The sequence below is a fragment of the Cnephaeus nilssonii genome (genome assembly GCF_951640355.1).
Source record: "Cnephaeus nilssonii genome assembly, chromosome: 11".
NCBI lineage: Eukaryota > Metazoa > Chordata > Mammalia > Chiroptera > Vespertilionidae > Cnephaeus > Cnephaeus nilssonii.
Window position 1 is genome coordinate 80,581,546 of NC_137082.1, and position 18,624 is coordinate 80,600,169.

The 18,624-nt window shown below is 47.2% G+C and overlaps 1 protein-coding gene across 4 annotated transcripts in view; it reads left to right on the forward strand.

Moving 5' to 3' along the window:
- The window catches only part of SETBP1 (SET binding protein 1), a 344,286-nt gene that overhangs the window by 14,520 nt on the left and 311,142 nt on the right, over nt 1-18,624 (forward strand). For 3 of the 4 annotated variants that reach the window (XM_079784470.1, XM_079784471.1, XM_079784472.1), the window contains exon 2: nt 6,939-7,589. In XM_079784470.1, the coding sequence (XP_079640596.1) occupies nt 7,107-7,589 (483 nt within the window). In that variant the 5' untranslated portion in view covers nt 6,939-7,106. Of the gene's footprint in view, nt 1-1,537; nt 2,108-6,938; nt 7,590-18,624 lie in introns of those variants that run through there. The other variant, XM_079784473.1, reaches the window with a different exon arrangement.

Genomic DNA, 18,624 nt, shown 5'->3' on the forward strand with positions numbered 1-18,624 from the left:
GAAAGGTACCAAAATCAGCTGAAAAGAGGATGAAAAAGGAAAGATTGCAGGGATACAAAAGGGTGCAATAGCAGAATTAAAAATCCATAGTCAATAAAGACAAAGGGAGGTGTGAAATTGAATTAAATTGATATTATAGAGGCTAGATTAGGGTAAACTCTTCCACAATGAAAAATAAAGAAATAAACACAGTGAAAGAGAGAATGAGAGAAATGGAGAACAGTGTTAAGAGTTCTAAACTAAGAGTATAGGACAAATTTAGAAAGAAATGAAGTCCCATTGAATAATGAAAAGAATAAACTGAAGGGAACATTCCTAAACTAGAAAGAACCTGCATGTACAGATCCCAAAAGCTTGTTTTCCATCAAAAATAAAAGGAACAAGATCCACACTTACACTTACTTTGCCATTAATAAAATCCTATTATAATGAAAAATATCTTCAAGGATAAAGTTAAAACAAGTTGCCTACAAAGGAAACAAAACCAGGCTGGCCTCCCTTTTCTCTTCTATTACTTCAGATACTAGAAGACATTCTTCAGAGTTTTGAGAGGAAAGGTTCTGACCTGAGGATTATCTGGTCAGCCAGTGTCTTCTACATGTAAAGGTGAAAGAAGTGCCTGACCTTATGGGGATTTGCAGAATATGGAAGTGAGGAAGGGCTCAGGATGAAGAACTCTGGAGGAGTTTGGGAAAGGTCAAGATTAAGGTCGTGGGCCTTCCTGTATTTGTGACTATTTGCCTTTAAGATCTTATGAGGTACATGTGTTATTTAAAATTTCTTTTTTTATAAGGAGCATATAGTTCCATTAAAAAAGAAGGTAAAACCTTACTCTAATGAAGAAGATCATGAAGATGTTTCTTTCCCATTTTGTTGATGAGACACTGAGGCTGAGTGAGGGCTCCTAAGTGCCTGACCTAGGTCCAGAATCCAAATCTTTTGAGTCCTGTTACCTATGTCAAGGGCTCTGTCAGTTCCACCATGGGAAGCAGCAGTCAGGGTGAGGATAGCCTATGTGCACCCTGGGAAAGAAGCGGATGGAAGAGGTGGATGGTGCCAGGAAGCCTAGATTGGGTTGGCTTATTCATTTATTAATTCAGTCATCCAACATTTCTTGAGTGTTCACTGGAATTGCATGGATGAATACAATGCAACTGATGCCTATTCTTAAGAGATTAAGAGTAAAACTGTAAGGGGAAAATACCTTTAAACACGGAATAATAGTGCTCTATGGTCAAGTTGATGGCATTGGTGCGCAGACTAGGTAAAACCTAAGCATCATAACCAGCAGTAGGGTTTGGTAAAAGCCATAGATCTGGGCCCCATCCTGGAGCCCTGATTATGAAGGCATGCAGGGCTCAAGAATTTGCATTTCCTCTAAACTCTGGAATTAGTTAAGAGTTCCCAAGGTTGCAGGTGGAGAATGGTTTGTAGACTTGGTAAATTATTCTATCCTTCAGATTTGAAGTGGGGAGAGGGTGTACTTTTAGGGAGTCATTTGGGTTATGGTTCCCCTGTCACTCAGAAAAATAATTATGTAGGTTACACTATCCAATTTGGAGTGTGTATAGGTCTATGGGTAAAATTACAAAGTTTTGAGTATGGAAGAGACTTTGGTCCCACTCCATTCATTGCTGAGATAAGTATGGAGGATGGGACTCCAAGTGGCTGTGAATGGGAGAGCCAGGAGTAGAGGCCAAGTTTCTGGACTCCTATCCCAGTGTTCTTCCCAAGTACATCGCCACCTTCTCCTTCTAGCCCCTCGGTTCCCCTGGGACCTCCTGGGCAGTTATTTCCTAAGCAATTTGTCCTATTGGCCCTGTCACGCCAAGTCCTGCAGGCAGCCATGGTAGGGTTAACTTGGGTAGGACTGGAGGCCTGAGCCAAGTACAGAGTGTCCATTGTGCACCCGCCCCCTCTGGAGGAGTTGCTGACTGCTGGAATGTGACAAAGCAAAACGTTTTCACCTTGCTTCAGCTTCCCCTTCCCGTGAGTGTGAGTCATTGAGCGCCTGTGCACACCCCACCTTGGCAGGGGCGCACCCAAGACCACGAGCAGTTGTCTCCCAGACTCACCAATAAATACAACTGTGACTTTGGGGTGGCAGGTACGTGCTGGGAAAAGGCAAAAGGAGAATGACAGCTTTGTGTGCTGGTGAAGTAAACAGACAGGTTAGGTTTCTCTGCTCTTTGCTTTTGAAAGCTTCTTTTTATTTTTCTAAGGTGAGGGGTGCGTGTGGACATGAGGGACTGGATTATAATCCTCGGCATAGATAGTGAATTTTGCAGGGGCCACCTGGGTGGGTGGAGCTGCCGTTAGAGTAGTTTGAACTACAGGACTTTTGAAGAATTGTCACGGGGCTGATTCATTTTCATTGAGAAAGAAGTTCTTTAAGTCCTCCAAGTGCCCGGTCCTGCGCTGGGTCAGTCTCAGCCTGCAATGAAGTGCAGTCCAGGGAGGGAAATAAGATTTGTGTACTCAAAACAATGAGAAGGCAAGGCAAGACTAGTGTTTAGTGGCCAGCTATGCAGCTGGGTGCACAGTAAGTCAGGCCAGGGAGTGAATGCTGTGGTCCAGAGCTTACAAAATACGGTCATGAGGAAGTGAAGATTTGGGCATGACTTCAAAATATGGGAAGGACTGGGATCTGTTTGTTCATCCGTTCAGTCATTCCTCCATGCAGCAGACATTTGGAGAGTACCAGTTGTATGAGCGGCATGGCATGGATTGATGGAAAGGGATCTAAAGAAAGATTCTATAAAAAATACCAAGGCAGAAATAATTCCATGTGTACAGTGCTACTGTGGAGACTGGTGTGACTTGACTAGGAAATGCAAGTTGGTGGCCAACGAGCCCCTAAGATTACATTCTTAAGGTGAACCCAGTATGAAAAGTCTGGAATTGATGTGTTCCTGAAGATTGGGATTATTTGAGACTGAATTGCTGGTTCAGCTCTAGTATTTTTCTGGCATACTCACACTGCTCTGGTTCAAGTCCTCACACAATGAGTGGAATTTCATCGGAGCCTCCTTATGGTCCCCCTCCCTCTAATATCAGGTTCTGTTAATCCAGCCCTCACATCACATGTCAGAATTATCTTCTTGAAGCATAGCCTTAATAGCATCCCTTCCCTATTGCCACCTCTTACATGGCTTCCCCCATTACCTGTAGGATAAAATCCATCTACTTAGTGTGGCATTCAAGGATGCCTAGGATCTGGCTATAACCTTTTATCTCCAGCCCCCATTTTGTACCACACCTGTCAGCCAAACTGCGAGTGTGATTGCCCCACATTGGGCTCCAGTTGCGAGTGTCCCCCCCCACGTCCCACGTGGGGTTCAGGGTTCAGGTTCAGGGTTCGGGCTCTGGAGGAGGCCGCACACAAATGAAAGAGACTAGACAAGAAAATATTAATTTGGGAATTGGGGGCCAGGCGGAAGCCCAAGAGAGGACTTCACTTTGCTCTGGCCTTGGGATTCTTTTTATTCAGTCTGGGGTACACCCATAGCCCTTAGGCAGGCAATTCCAATAATAGCTCGATGATAGCCCATCAGCAAGGATTTACATGAGACTAAAAGGTGGAAGTTGCTTCAGCTACCATTGTCTCAGCTAAACAGTGGGTGTATGGCTCTGACCCTTGCCAGAGCCTCAAGGTTGACCAGCCTTCCGGGCTCCTTGTCCAACCCTTTCTGCTAGTGAAGGCCATGGGCAGCTTCCAACACAAAACCTCACCTTTCTCTCCCTGGAACCTTGCATGCTCCTGCCCCAGGCCTCACCTCACCTCGTGCTCTTCCTTCTTTCTGCCATGTCTTCCTTTTCCCCACTCTACTATTGAAGCACCTCAAGGTCAAAGCCGTATCCTATGCTCTCCTTGAAGCCCTTTGGGATAGTTTTCAAAGTGTCTACACCTTGCCCAGGTGGAAACCACTTTCTCTTCCCTTTGTTTCTATCCTTTATTATAGGGCATATATAAATCTGTTGTTTTATTTTTCAAGCAGCTCTTTAGAGTGTAACTTCTTTGAGGAAAGAGATTGTATTTATTTGTGTCTTAGAGTCTTTACTGTGGAGAACTGAAAAAAAAAATTGTTGAGTTTTTCCTTTTTGTGTCTGTTTTACTACTTGAGTTTTAACTTTTGGAACTTTGTCTTCTATATCAATTAGTTAATTATTTATACCATTAAATATAAGAAACTCTAAACTGAGTCATTTTTAATGGAAGATGCTTTATTCCACTTTATATAGCTAATCATTCCTCTGAAGTTTAGATTCCACCTTCTTTTCTCTCATCACTGAACCTGCAATATACATTGTCTTATCTGTGGTTCACAGGTCCAAATAGGTTTAGGGCAGGAACGTCTTATGAAGAATACGCCTCACCTTTGGCCCTTGCCCAAGGGTAGCTTCATAGGTAGGTACCAGGGAATTAAAATGTAACTTTGCATGTACTTGCCAGAGAGAGTAGAGTAAACCACTGAAGGACTACACTCACAAGCAAACATGGCTAGCAATTTGTGTGGCCTTCGATACAAGCTGAGAAAGACCTACTGGGACATGTGTTCTAGGGCAAGCATGTCAACCTTGCGGTCCTTGGGCCACATGCCTCGTTTATTTGGCCCGTGTTAGCCTTTGAGTTTGACATGCTTGTTCTAGGGCGTCTTGATGTCTCCAGCAGCTAGTGTGGTACCTGACACTAGGAAGAGGGGTTTCAATGAAGGTTGACTTCAGTATGACTTTAAAAAAATTATGTAAGGTTTTGGGCAGGTGGGCAGGTCCATCTAGATGAGACAAAGAATCTTATAAGTAACACACACACACACACACACACACACACATTAAATGTCATATTGTCTGACTGCCTTCCCCTGCTCCTAAGTGGGGACTTTGTCCCTTTTGTAGCATGGGGCACAGGTGGCTGTTCAGTGTGTGATTGACAGCTTCAGCATGGATGCTCATGCTCCCACTAGGTAGCTTCTTCTCTTCCAGAAATGCCGTGTTCATTGGGTTTTCCCCGAAGTGGAAGCAGGTGTACATGCATCTTTCTGCAGGGCTGAGCAGCTCCCAGGAGCTGAGTGTGTTCCTGGGCGTCCCCGGGGAACAGGTCCCTGTTGGAGCCCTGGCTGCCTTGCTGGCTGGCTTCCTCCCAGGGCAGCAGCTGGAAGTGCACTGACTCCACAGGGAGAACATACAGCCCCGTCGTCAGGTCCCGGTTCTGGGCTGCTCTGAATGTGTGTTTGCAGACTTCACTGAAATTCTATGGTGGGCACACTTGCTGACTGATTCCTTCAATTGGTGGGCTCGGCTCAGTGGTAGAAACCGAAGGTGTGATGTCTCCTGCTGGGAGCTTAGAGAGTATTCAGCCATTTAGGAAAGCTCGGGTGACCTCGCCTATAGCTCAGGGTGCGAGGAGATGATGTCTTGAAGTTTGGTGCTGCCCCAGGGCTCTAGGTTTTCTCTTGAGGATGAGCATTTGGACTTCTTTGGGGCTTTGAAAATGATGAGCATGAAACTGGGAATAATGGGACATGGAGTGAGTAAGGTTGAAAGGTAGTTTGCTCAGTGGTCGGCAAACTCGTTAGTCAACAGAGCCAAATATCAACAGTACAACGATTGAAATTTCTTTTGAGAGCCGAAAACCGACGTCTGCGCATGGGCCACGAGGTTTCAATGGCACCTGTACGTGCACGTCCGCACGTGGTATTTTGTGGAAGAGCCACACTCTAGGGGCCAAAGAGCCGCATGTGGCTCGCGAGCTGTGGTTTGCCGACCACTGGTTTAGCTGATCCTTCTATGATCTGGAGAAAGCCTGACTGATTTTTCTCTTTTCCTTGTGAGAAAGGCAGAATCCAAGATCTCAGGGGTGCAAGGGGAGTGGTTCCTGACACTTCCAAAGGCCCATGAAATGCTCCCCTCTCTCCCCTTTTTGTTGTTGTCATGTAGACATAATGCCACTTTATGTAAGGACCAGAAAGGGACTTAAACCTGCCCCTAAGGGCTATTTTTATCTAAGTAATTTATGATTAAGTGTCTTTTGTGTCAATGGAAACGTTTTTTTAGGGTTGGTTTTTCTTTTTTTTTGTTTTCAAACCTGTGCCTAAGCTTTACATTTGCTTTAAGAAATAAATGGTTTTTCTTTTTTTTTGTTTTCAAACCTGTGCCTAAGCTTTACACTTGCCTGGCTGGTGTGGCTCAGTGGTTGAGCATTGACCTATGAACCAGATCACTGTTCGATTCCGGGTCAGGGTACATGCCCGGGTTGCAGGCTTGATCCCCAGTAGGCAGCCAGTCAATGATTCTCTCTCATCATTGATGTCTCCTTCCCTCTCCCTTCCTCTCTGAAATCAATAAAAAAATATATATATATTAAAAAATGTAAAAAGAAATAGAAAAGACTTGCATAATTAAAATAATTCATAATGAACAGTGATAAGGAAAGAATGGCCAAGACCTTGGCTAACTGTCCTTCCTCTAAGGGGGTGGAGAGCTTTGCCCAGGCCCCTCAGGGGTTGCGTTCAGCTTTGCAAACTGTATGTGAGGGAAGTGGTGCAAGAAGCCGACCAGACGCAGTTCCCACAGATCCGAGCATCAACACTTCAGACTTCCCTTTCGTCATGGTCCGTTCTGATGGTGACTCAGCCAGCTGTGGTTTCAGTTTCAGAAACGTCTAGCTGTTTATGGGACTGGAGGACTCGCCTCTTTTATCTCTGTTGGGTCCACGGCCATAAAAATTCATAACAATTCAATGAAGGGATGTGTACGAGTGTGTCTGCCCCTCTGCTCCAATTTAGTCCAGTGCGGGGATGCACACTCTGATTTGATTTCTGTCCATCATTTGTTTCTGATGCCGTTGATAAGTGGGAAGGGGCTTCGGGGACGTAGATTAAGTTACTTGTGTAGGTCATTTTCTTTCTGCCATGGCTAATTATTTCTCTGCTTCTCAGTTGCAGATCTGATCTCCTGAGCACTTCATCTTGTCTCCGTCCTTGAGGCTCTGAGCCCAGCAGCTGGACCACTTTGTCCTTGGAATTTTGGGTGTCCTCTCTGTTCACCTTCCCTCTCCCTCTTCTCCCTTCCCCCTGCTGAGAACTCCTGAAGACTGTAGGATTGTCATGGAGTCCAGGGAAATTTTGAGCAGCTCCCGGCAAAGGGGCGGCGAGTCGGATTTCCTGTCAGTCCCCTCGGCCAAGCCTGCAACTGCGCCTGGCTGTGCAGAACCTCTGCTGTCTGCGCCAGGGACTGGGAAGGGCATCCCAGGGGCCGGAGAGCGCATGGAGCCGGAGGAGGAGGATGAACTGGGCTCAGGGCGGGATGTGGATTCCAACTCCAATGCGGACAGCGAGAAGTGGGTGGCAGGAGATGGCCTGGAAGAGCAGGAGTTTTCCATCAAGGAGGCGAACTTCACGGAGGGGAGTCTGAAGCTGAAGATTCAGACCACAAAGCGGGCGAAGAAACCCCCAAAGAATCTGGAGAACTACATATGCCCCCCTGAGATCAAGATCACCATCAAGCAGTCTGGGGACCAGAAGGTGTCTCGTGCGGGGAAAAACAGCAAAGCCACGAAAGAGGAGGACAGAAGCCACTCCAAGAAGAAGGTAGGGAGCCCTGTTTTGTAGGATTTTCGTTGGTTTGTTTTTGCCATTTTATCCTCAACTTTTTAGAGTCTGTTTGCTTGTTACTAATTTGCACTAAGTCCTTAACGTCATTAATAGGTTCTGCAACTTTAAGTGAAACTATAGTGATGTGATGAAACCAATGTTACTATAGGCTAATTGATATATGTAAGAGTTAGGTTCCTGTGGCATCTCATCCACGTTATAATGCAACAATGTTGAACTAAATGATTCCACTCCAGGACCTGCTATGTTTCTGAATGACCAGTTTCCTTGATAATACTTAGGGCCTCTGGAAGAAATGCCCCTGATACCTTGGTGTAGTGTCCAATTACTATTTTTTATTATTATACTAGAGGCCTGGTGCATGAAAATTCATGCCCTGGGTGGGGGAGCCCTTTACCCCGGCCTGTCCCCTCTCACAGTCCGGGAGCCCTCAGGGGTGGGAGGCGACCCGGCAATCAGGGGAAGGTGATGCCCTCATCACACCTCTGCTGCTGCCACTGCCAGCAGTGCAAGCCTCAGGCGGCCCGGGGCAGCCAGGCAGCCGCCATCTGAGGCTTGCCTGCACCTCAGGCTGGCCCTGGGCGGCTGGGGGGCTGAGACAACTGGGGGACTCCGGAGACCTTGCCACACACCTGCCGCCCCGGGGGGGCTGAGGGGACTGGGTACCGCCATCTTGTGGCTGTGGGTGCCGCCACCTTTGAGGGTGTGGCAGTCAATTAGCATATTCCCTCTTTATTAGGAAAGATCTTCTACCTACCTGAAAAGCAATAGCTACTAGGATTAGAAGTCAGGAGCAGTTCTATTTGTTGTGTAGCAGCTAATTGGCTGGGTCAGATCTGGCTTAGCTATGACAACATTTTGAAGTTTTTCTTTTGTTTTCCTTTTTGTTCTCATAGTCAGAGAGGGGGATGTTGAAAAATGTTGGTCAATCGGAACAGACAAGAACCATTATAACCTTTTGGTTTCAATCACTGCTACACATCTTTCCGACATAGGCGAGCCTTCCACCTGACTAAGGAAGCCCCATCTTTGTGGTAACTTGAGGGCCCAGAGATCATTATTCCAAAGCCAGAGGTGAGCATTAGAACTGGAGAGAAAAAAGGAGCAGCCGACTGACCTGAATCTTTGTCCAACACATCGTGGACTTTTAAGGTTGGGTCTTGAATGAACTTGGTTGGTTGTCATTTTCCTCCAAAAGAAAAACAGGGGTGTAGAAAGCAGCTCTCTAGGTGATTGGTGGTGTCATTTGGTCGGGGAAGACTGGGTCCACGTTTCATTGTATTACTTTGCATCACAGGGGTTTGCTGTGACCTCTCTTCCTGGGAGGAGACTGCCCTAGACAGCCCTGACAGCAGACTGCCCTAGTCCAGAAGTTTCTGATTCAAACAGTCTTTGGATCTTGTGCATAGCGTGGCAAGGAGTCTTCCTGTTGACAGAGTTTTGGGGTTCTAGGTTGTAGGTGCTAATCAGTCTTAGTAACTCTTTTCCCTGAATCTTATCATTTATCTGAGCGCTAGCCTTGATGGACGAGCTACAAATGGCACATGTAAAGGAATCTCTCTCCTTTGTACCCCATAGATAATTTGTAGAGTTTGTAGAGTTTCTGTTGCCAGTATTTGTGTGTGTGTGTGTGTGTGTGTGTGTGTGTGTGTGTGTGTGTGTGTTTCTTCTTAGCTTTGGAGGCATCATTTTCAGTAAAACTACTAGGAATCATGTTCTTCGATTAGTGTAGGGCTTGCATCCTTCTTCACCTAGTTGTTTTGCCTGATTTATTGCATTTCACATCTAAAGACTTGAAATGGAAGAGACTTTCTAGGGTGACCAATGCTTCCCAGTTGGCTCAGACGCTCATAGTTTGAAAACTGAAAATCCTGCATCTAGGAATCCCCTGCTGTCCTAGGCAAGCTGGGACAGCTGGTCACCGTACTTTAACATTCAGAACACAAAGGAATCTTCTAAATTATCTTGCTTTTACATAGCATGGGGGTAGTGCTCTCCGCTTCCCCTCTCCATAGCACCTTTGCTGTGCTTTCTGCTTCCCTGTTACAAAACCAACAATTATCTAGATGCACATGGAAACTTCCGAGGAATCTTACAAGCAAATACAACAGTGATACCAGGCTCCATGTAGAAAGTGAGGCTTATTTTTGGAGTTGAGTCTCTTCAGCTTTGAACATGAGTATCTTTCCCTCACTCATTGTGATGGCCAGTTCCTTGTGTGTTGTTGGATTTTTGTGAGGGTGGGCAGTCTTGAAAACTCTGGTAACTATTTTCCCTCCATCCCCATCATGGCCAGGATATCAGCAACACAGAACAGTTTTGGGCGCGCAAATTCAAATTTACTATCCTATAAATAGATACTTTATGCAGGTATTGTCTTCCCTAAAACCACAAGATTGTTCCCAAATATAGCCTTCTGCCTATTGGAATGCCCTAGAATAAAACTCTGGAATTTGTGACGTGGAGATGATTACAAAGTTGAAATGTGCAACGGAACTCTGTTCTCATATCTGACATTCTCAGGGTGGTCATTCTCACCCAGAAAGCTGGGTGCTCGTTGTGTGCTTTCTCGGAAAGAGAAATGAAATCCTTTACTTAAATATACAACTCACCAGGTCAGTTTCTAAGCCCATCAATTGGAAAGGGCAGAAAGAAGGGGGAGGGGCTGGAATTCCATGCATTATACTCTAATGGGAATATCTGCAAAAATTTTAAATTTTTAGGAGCTTGTTTCATGCTGTACTTCTCTATTGTTCTTGCATTTATTGGTGCCGAGAGCTGTTACTTTCCAGAAATGAATGAATAAAGTTACTCGTACTGAGTCTTAATCACTTGATAGATGATCGGAAACTTCTCTGATCCCTGTTGGGTTAGAATGTCAGCTTGGTTACTCTTCAAGTTCCTGTTGTTTTGCAAACAGGGAGTAAACTGAAGCTAAGGTTGAGATGGAGAGGTGGACACCCAGCCTACCATTTGTATAGAAACGTTCAGTGTCATGGACATGCAGAGTCTACTTATTTATATGAATGGGAAGTAATGTGATCAGTAAATTAAGGTAGGGAAAAGGATGAGAATGGCTTTTTCTAAGCAACAGGTCAATGGTGAACTCTAAAACCCAGTCTTCTGGAACTTTTGTATGAGGCAAGCCCCTGATTGAAGAAAGACGCATGGAGTGGCCCTGAGACTCAGTCCTTCACAGGGAGCTAGGAAGGAGACCCTGTTGACTTGATCCTTGAGCTGGTGGAGATGCCTACTCAGGAGTCCCCTGACTATCTGTGCTGACTTAGAGCTGGGTCAGCCATGGGCCAAGTCCAGCCCCCTGCCTGTTGTGTACAGCCCACAAGCAAAGAATGGTTGGGGAAATATCAACAAAAGAAGAAAAATCTTTTGCAATGTGAACATTTTATGGAATTCAAATTTCAGTGTCCATAAATAAACTTTTTTTTTTGGAAGAGAGCCACATCCATTTGTTTACATTTCGTCTGTGATCGCTTTTGCACCAGAACAGTAGAGTTGGGTGGTTGTGACAGAGATTGCATGGCCCACAGAGCGGGAATGATTTGGTGTCTGGCCCTAACCAGACCCCCCCCCCCCCCCAAAAAAAAAAAGTGTTTGTTGACCCTTGGCTTAGGGACAGGACATAGAGTTTCAGGGTAACAGGATTTTCTTTCATTTTGTTTGGTTGTTAGTGATTCGGCCTCTCATTCTTTTTCTTTTTCTCTTCTGCAGACCAATTAATTTTGTTCAAGTCACTGTGCGACAGCCTTAGGCAAAGACAGCTTCTATCGGATCCCAATGATTTTCTTTTTCATTGGTTTTTGTAAAAAGGATGCTCTGGAGGATAATGATAGCATCCCTTACATATCACTATAAGGGTATCCCTGCTAGCTTAACTCTGTTTCTACATGCTCTACTGCTTTGGGGTGAAGAGATGCATGTGTGGCATCCCCAAGAGCTTTATTCCGAATTTCAAACCTAGGACCAGTCTTCCAAATTTAAGAGACATTATGGATGTTCAGGCCACATGGCCACTGGTAGGATGTAAGGTGGGCCCCATGAAAATACCACCTCATTGGTTCAACAATGCATGGACTTTTCTAATCAGGGAATGTTCACTTTCCTTCCACATAAAATTAGGATGGCAACTGCGATGCTATCTGGAAGAGGGTTTATGATGAATGGACTTATGTGAGGTGGAACAGCAGTGTTTGGTAAGAGGTATTGGATGAGAAGAAACCTCAGAACATGCTTCAGGGCCTCAGGACTATCCTTTGGACCAGTCCTGCTTTGCAGTTGGATTCCATGCATGCATCTGCTCTTTGTCATGGCACCAGCAATGTTGCCTCTTAGACTCACTCAGGAAAGTGATGTTGCCTCTTAGACTCAATCAGGAAAGTAACTTAAGCTTCCTCAGGTTCCCTTCCAGCTCACTCAGTGAGAACAACAGGGAGCATGAGAAGGTGTCTCTAGAAGCAGTTCAGGTACAACACATGAACAGAAAATGTTGTTAGCAGTGACAGGTTTTTATGAGACACGCCACTAGGCAGAGCTTAACCGTGTTCCTCTTTCCTGAGGACTGTCAGTGGGGTCTGGGACATCTATCCCTGGTCAACAGCATGAGAAGGAGAGGAGAGTCCTCGGGCAGCTCATGAGTTCATTTTTCCTTTATTGTACTTACCAATATTTACTTGCTTCTGACCAAAATACAATATCTTTTATTTCTTTAGACTTAATTTTCCTTCTTCCCCAGCATCATCAGAGAACCTGTTTCCTCAGCAGCAAGAACTTCCACCTTACATTCATCAGGCGCCTACCATGGTCTCAGAAACATGCTGGGGGTGCATTCCAAGCACACCATCATCATGTGTCTATGGCAAGATGCTTGTATTGTGTTCTGAGCTGTCATAACCTCTCTTAGGAAGTCTCATGGATCATGCATGCATTTATTCTTTCTTTAAATAGCACCCTCTTTGTGTCAAACGCACCAAATATGGACAGAAAAAAAAGCCTTTTATGGTGAAGTCGATGGGAAGTTGGGTTGGCCTCAGGTTGCTGAGAGTGGTGAATATCAAATAAATATATGGGTTTGCCTTTAATTCTGTAAGTAATGAGAATGCTCAGCAGGCTTTGAACTGGGGAAAGGGAAGGACTCGGGGTCTGGGGAACAGGAAAGTGATGCAGGGCAGAGAAACTTAGAAGGGGAGCCTTTAGGTAACGCAGGTGTCAGCGAGGAGGTTCGCCCGCTTTCCTGTAGGGTGCTGAGAGGTACTTTCTCTCTTGATCCTCTGTGATTGGCATATCAGGTAGGTGAGAGGGCATGGGAGTGGGCGTTGGGCAGGGTTGAAGGGTAGCTCAGATTGCCTGACATCACTGCAGCACCCATCATCTCATCCTTTACTCTGGTAGGTGGCACTGGGCACCCCACAGAGAGCCTCTACCCTCCTTATACTCATGGGGCATGGTTCAGGTGCCCTTCCCTCCCCGCATTTTGCTCTGCACCTCCTCTGGTCACCCCTCGATGCACTGCCTAGCTGAGGGCTGCCCCCTTTCTTTTTCTGGGGGTGTACATGTGGTGTTTTGAACTCTGGGAGCATGAGCTTCTTCCTCCATGGGACCCTCCACATGACAGGAAAGAAAGGCCCCGCCCGCGTTTCTTCTCAAGAGGCAACATTTCCCCTGTTGTTTAATTTTTATTTTCTCTCTACGGGTTTGTTTGTGTGTTTTGTGTTTTTTTTTTTTTTTTTTTTTTTTTGTGTGTGTGTGTGTGTGTGTGTGTGTGTGTGTGTGTGTGTGTTTTAAGCAGCACATTTCTTTTGATTCCTCAGAGTGCCTGGAACCTTTGCTCTCTGATAGGTTTCTCTCTAGTGATGTTATGGCTAAAGCCAGGTGGAGGATGGTGGATGACTTTTTCCACAAAGTATTTGTCTCCACAGGGCAACCGGTGACATTTGACCTGAAAGTGGGGAACAGAACACTCAGCTTGGGGAGAGGAGCCCTGGGCACCAGCCCTGTCTCTGTTGGAACCATTTCAGCAAGAATGGCTTCACTTCCCTGGGTCTCAGTCTCCGTGTGTGTTTTGTTTTTTTAAAGGAATGACAACAAAAATAGCTTTTGACCTCTGAAGCCTTATTTCTATTCTAAAAAATGGGAACTTTAAGTACATGGGTCAAATCTTTCTCTTTAAGAAAACTAGTTGCTCTCAATAGCATTTTTGACCTCTCTTTGGACCCACTGTTCCATCATCAGATGGTTTCCTTTTTGACCCAACGTCAAAGGTCATGAATCAGGGGTAGGACGTTTCAGTGTTGAGCTTAAACAGACATGAGATTGACCAAACTTGCTTTCCATTCGGATGTGCTGGGGTTGTTCGGTCCCCCTCCCTCCGTGCATGCTTCTTCTCCTCCTGTGTTGGGAATACTCTGGTGTACAGCCATGTGCTGGCTCTTCTCTTCTTTGTTTGATATTCCCTTGGTAGCAGCTTCTTGGACTTCCCCAAGGAACAATTTTTGGTGAACTCCATGCTTTTGAAGATCAGTCTGGCAGAGGAACGAGGCAGGAAAACTGTGTTCTGTTCCGATGGAGAGTCATTCATTCCCAGAGTGTTCAGATTCCCGGTGAGGAGTAAGGGATGTGTCAGAGAGAGACCTGCTGAGAGTGGACCTCAGCTCAGCTGCCGTGATCCCAGGACCAGCTCTCCCTCTTCGGAGGCAGAGAACCTACACTGGATGCTGGGCTTCCAGTAACCCTAGGCAGGTCACTGAACCTCGCCAAATGGTTTCCTGATCGTATGAAAACTGGGAATCGCAGCAGCACCTCCCTGTTGGGGATCTCCAGGGGATGAAGGTGCGTGTTTCTCTGGGCCAGTCCTGCGTTAATCTTGCTCCTGGCCGTGCTGAATTGTGTTAGCTGGGTGGCAGTGCCAGCGTCTTATCTCTGATGCCTGCACAAGCATCTACTGAGAGAGGATGTCACTAATGCTTTGCTGTTTTGGGGTGGGGATTGCTGTGGGGATTTATTTAGAGATGGTTCAAAGGTCTTTCCTCTCTGTGGTCACTTATCTGCCAAACCAGGGTGGCTGCTGAGCTCTAAGCGTGACTCAAACTGAAAGTTGGAAACCAGTGTCATAAGAACCATCAAGTGGGGTTCAGGTGGCGCACCTTCCACCCTGCCGTGTTTCCGGCCTCTGCAGAGTCTGCCCCTCCTGCACCATCACACTGCATCCTCAGAGAGTCCACTCAAAGCGGCATCACTGGCTGACCTGCCATTACATCTCCTTTTCCGTTTTTAATAAAAGGCAAGAAAAACAACCCCTCTTGCCCTTCTGTACTCTGTGCTTTGATTCTTCTGATTCCTAGAATCTTAAGTTAAAAACATCTCACCTTCAAAGCGATGTGGGGCAGGATCTCCCGGGACACCCTGCCTGCCTCGCTGGTTCATGAAGACGCTGGTGGCTTTTTGTGGCTTTTTGGTCTGGAAGTCATGGGGCCTGGACACCAAGGCAGAGAGCATAGGGATGTGGAGGGCAGTCCTGAAGCCTGGACCCAGGCCTTGGTTCAGGCTCCTGACTGATCACGGAGAGGAAAAGAACAGCACAGCATGGAAGACTTATGTTGTAGGGGTCGTTGTTTATCCGCAATGAGCTAAACATTCATGTTATAATTTGCACACACCCAACAGCTTTGGGGAAAGGGTTTAATCTTGAATGGTCCTTGGGGTGGAACTTGATTTGGAAGGCACTGTAAAGGCCCTCAGTACCCCCCACCGAGGAAGGAGAGTCTGCCAGAGGGCTGGAGTTCAGGAGAACCAAGTCCTGGAGGCATACAGACAGGAGGAGCATGCAGCACCCACTGGACTTGCAGAGGTACCCAGTGCATTCAGGAGTCTGAATGACGGGCTGGTGGTGGAGCCGTGAGCCTCCTTGTACGCTGAGGCCGCTGTCTGCGTCTGTGGGAACACGGTCTGCCAGAGCGCTGCGTGAAGGGCAGGTTTGGACCTCATCACTTCCAGCCCCTCCACTTTCTACAGCCACAGTGGTCCTGCCCGTGACGGCCAGGGGCCTCTCCGTACACCTGGGGTGTGTGTCTCTTTGACATCCCAGGTTGGCTTTTCCCTTGCCTGCCTCTCCTTCCCCAGCCCACTTCCCTCAGCTCCCCATCAGCCTATGACCTCAGCAGGGGAACAATGGAGGCCTTTCTTTACTCTGAAAAGTCCAGGCAGTTCCCACCTTGGTGCCTGGCCCGTGAGGCCCTGTGATAATCATCATTAGTATCAAATGTAGGTAGCTTCAGTGTGTTTGCTAGACCTTGTTTATTGTGTTTCCCCCCAGATCTTCTTCTGTGCCTCCCACAGGTTTCTAGCCAGTTCCGTGGCCCAGGGATTCAGAGGTGGGGGAGGGGGTGGCTTACCAGGCCTTGCCCCCAAGAAGTAATCATTTGCAAACATCAATTTGCCCAGGAGTGTGGGCAGCCTTTTATGCTGGGCCAGTTAGTTCATTGGCTGAGTGCTGTCAAAGAGAACGCAGCTCAGGAGCTGAGCCATTTCAGCTGGGGAACCAGCTAAAGGAGTTGCTTCTCATGGGGAATCATGGATGTAGCTAAAGGGAATCTGTTTGTAGTGTGTAATGGGAATCTCCATGATTTCTCCAGCCTTGGCCTTTTGGAGGAGCAAGAAGGTGGAACCTGACTTACTGGGGGGGGTGGCTCTTCCCTGAACCACCCGCTTCCTGAACGTCCTATTGGATTGCTGCCACTGAATAAGTGGCAGGTCAGTGTCCTGCTGGGCTTTCGGTGCTATGGGGTCACGAAGGAGGACAAAATGAGATTTTGGGTACAGAAAGGGTCTGAGACCTAGAATTAAATCCATTGGGGACACAGGCTAGGATCTGGCACTGGGTCAGAAGTCAGGGGAGGCTGACCACAGAAGCTGTGGGTCCAGAATCCTGGACTTCGCTGCAGGTCAGGAGAGCCTCTGAATATTTCCATGTCAGCATCCCTTTTACACAAACAAAAGACACCTTCCCAACCACCCACCCCCGCAACCCCCAATGGACAGTTATTCGGATGCTGCTCCATGGCCCTCGGGGAGGGGACTGGCCATCTCTTGAGGAAGCCCTGGTTTTAGTATAACTCCTTCTTCTATTGTACTAAAGCCTTCGAAAGCCTAAATATTTCCAGTTCCTGAGACCATTCCTTGGACTCCATGGTTTCCTAATGCCAAAACACCCAGGTTCCTGTGCTAGGAATACTTGTTTGTGAGTGTCCCTCCTAAAGGCATAGGCGGGAAGGGCTCCCAGAGCAGAGTATAGTACCAGGAGGTGTTCTGGCCCTGCAGAGCATCAGTAGATTGTCACCTCCTCTGCTCTAAGCAGAGTATCCTTATTAACATGATCCCAGGCTATCCCAGTTCTCTGGCCACTTCCTCCTTGTTGGTGTATACTAAACTCGAGGTCAAGAAAACTCGCCAATTTAATATTGCCTCATGCTCCTTTTGCTGGTCCAAATCATCACACCCTGCATACATTGGATTCTTTGGGGCAAGATGCAGGTGTCTGCGTTATCCTCGTTGCCATCTGTGCACACTTTGGTCAGAGGGTCTGGTGGGTCTGCAGATGACACAGGAGGCACAGAAATAAGGCAGCTTTGGATCTCGCAGGTCCTCTTCTGTGCTTTCTCTTTTGGGGCCCTCCTTAGATGGGCACCGTCTGGGAACCTCATTCACATATTGGCCTCTCGGGTCTACCTGAAAGGCTGCTAAAAGTGGTGGTCAGAGGTAAATAAAGTTTGCTCTTCTCAGTTATAGCGGAAGCTCTCTGAGGACAGGAGTTACGTCTTTTAATGTAAGATTCACTTAACGTTATTTCCCCAGCCTGCTAAATAAGTCCTTATTAGCTCCATGCCGATGAAGATGGTTCTATGGAAAACCCTCTATCAAAACGGCTTCTGCCCAGCAGCCCTGCGCATTTCACGTTGGTTCCTTAGGAACAGCTGAGACCTTTCATCCTGCAGCCTGCTTGGCTCCCAGGCAGATAGACAGCAGCAGCGCTGGCGGGTCTACATTCTGCACGAACCGACCGTCGTGCGGTGTGTTCAGCAGAAGTGGTCTAGAAAGATCTTATGCGGAGGAATTGATCTCAGGGCATAGAGGGAAAACCCAGGGCAGTAAATAAACTTCAAGCGCTCCAGTCAGTGCAGAGCGTGGAGAATTGGTAGCAACCCTCACATCTGCCCGGCACCTTTACAGAACATTCACATGCGCCCAACTGCTGCCTCTTTCTGGCTTGTTCTTAGGACAGTCCGGTGAAGTAGCTGTTACTCCTCCCTGTTTTATAGACTGAGGAAGGGACATTGAGGGTCTTTAGATGGCTTGTCCCAAGGTTACAACTAATCGTGGCAGGGGGTGGCTCAAATCCTTATCACACCCTCAGGTCTCCTGGTTTCCTGCAGCAGGAAGCGATCCTTGACAGGTGCACTCTGCTCTAGCTGGTCTTGTAGGTGCTCAGGCGAGTCCTGTGCAGCTCACCTGATGGTCCTGGCCACATGCCCCTGGCCTAGGCTGTGGGTGAACCTGCAGCTTCATCCCCGAGACCCAGAGAGCTCCTTTCTTGGACTGCCCACAGTGCTCTCCTTGCTGGCCAGCACTCAGCAGGCCCCAGTGGCAGTGAGGTGTGGCGAGGAGTGACGGCCGGCCGGCCTGGGCAGCAGGATAATAGGCTCACTGTGACTTAATCAGGCAGAAAAGGTGGAAATCAGCAAAGGGCCCCCCAAAACCAGACCCCAGGAGCACTCCCTGGCCTGAGACTTGAAGGAAGGCTGGTCACCCGGGGCCAGGCTCTGGGTCTGACCTGTTCTCCCTTTAGCAAGTGAATGGCTGTTTTCTCATATTTAACGAGGGGTTAGTACTGTCTCTCTTCCCTCCATGTTACTCTGAAGATGACAGGGGCAAACGGTTGTAAAGTGCTTCTGAAATGTTAGGAGAGCAATGGAAATACAAGGGGCTGTCCTATAGAACCACC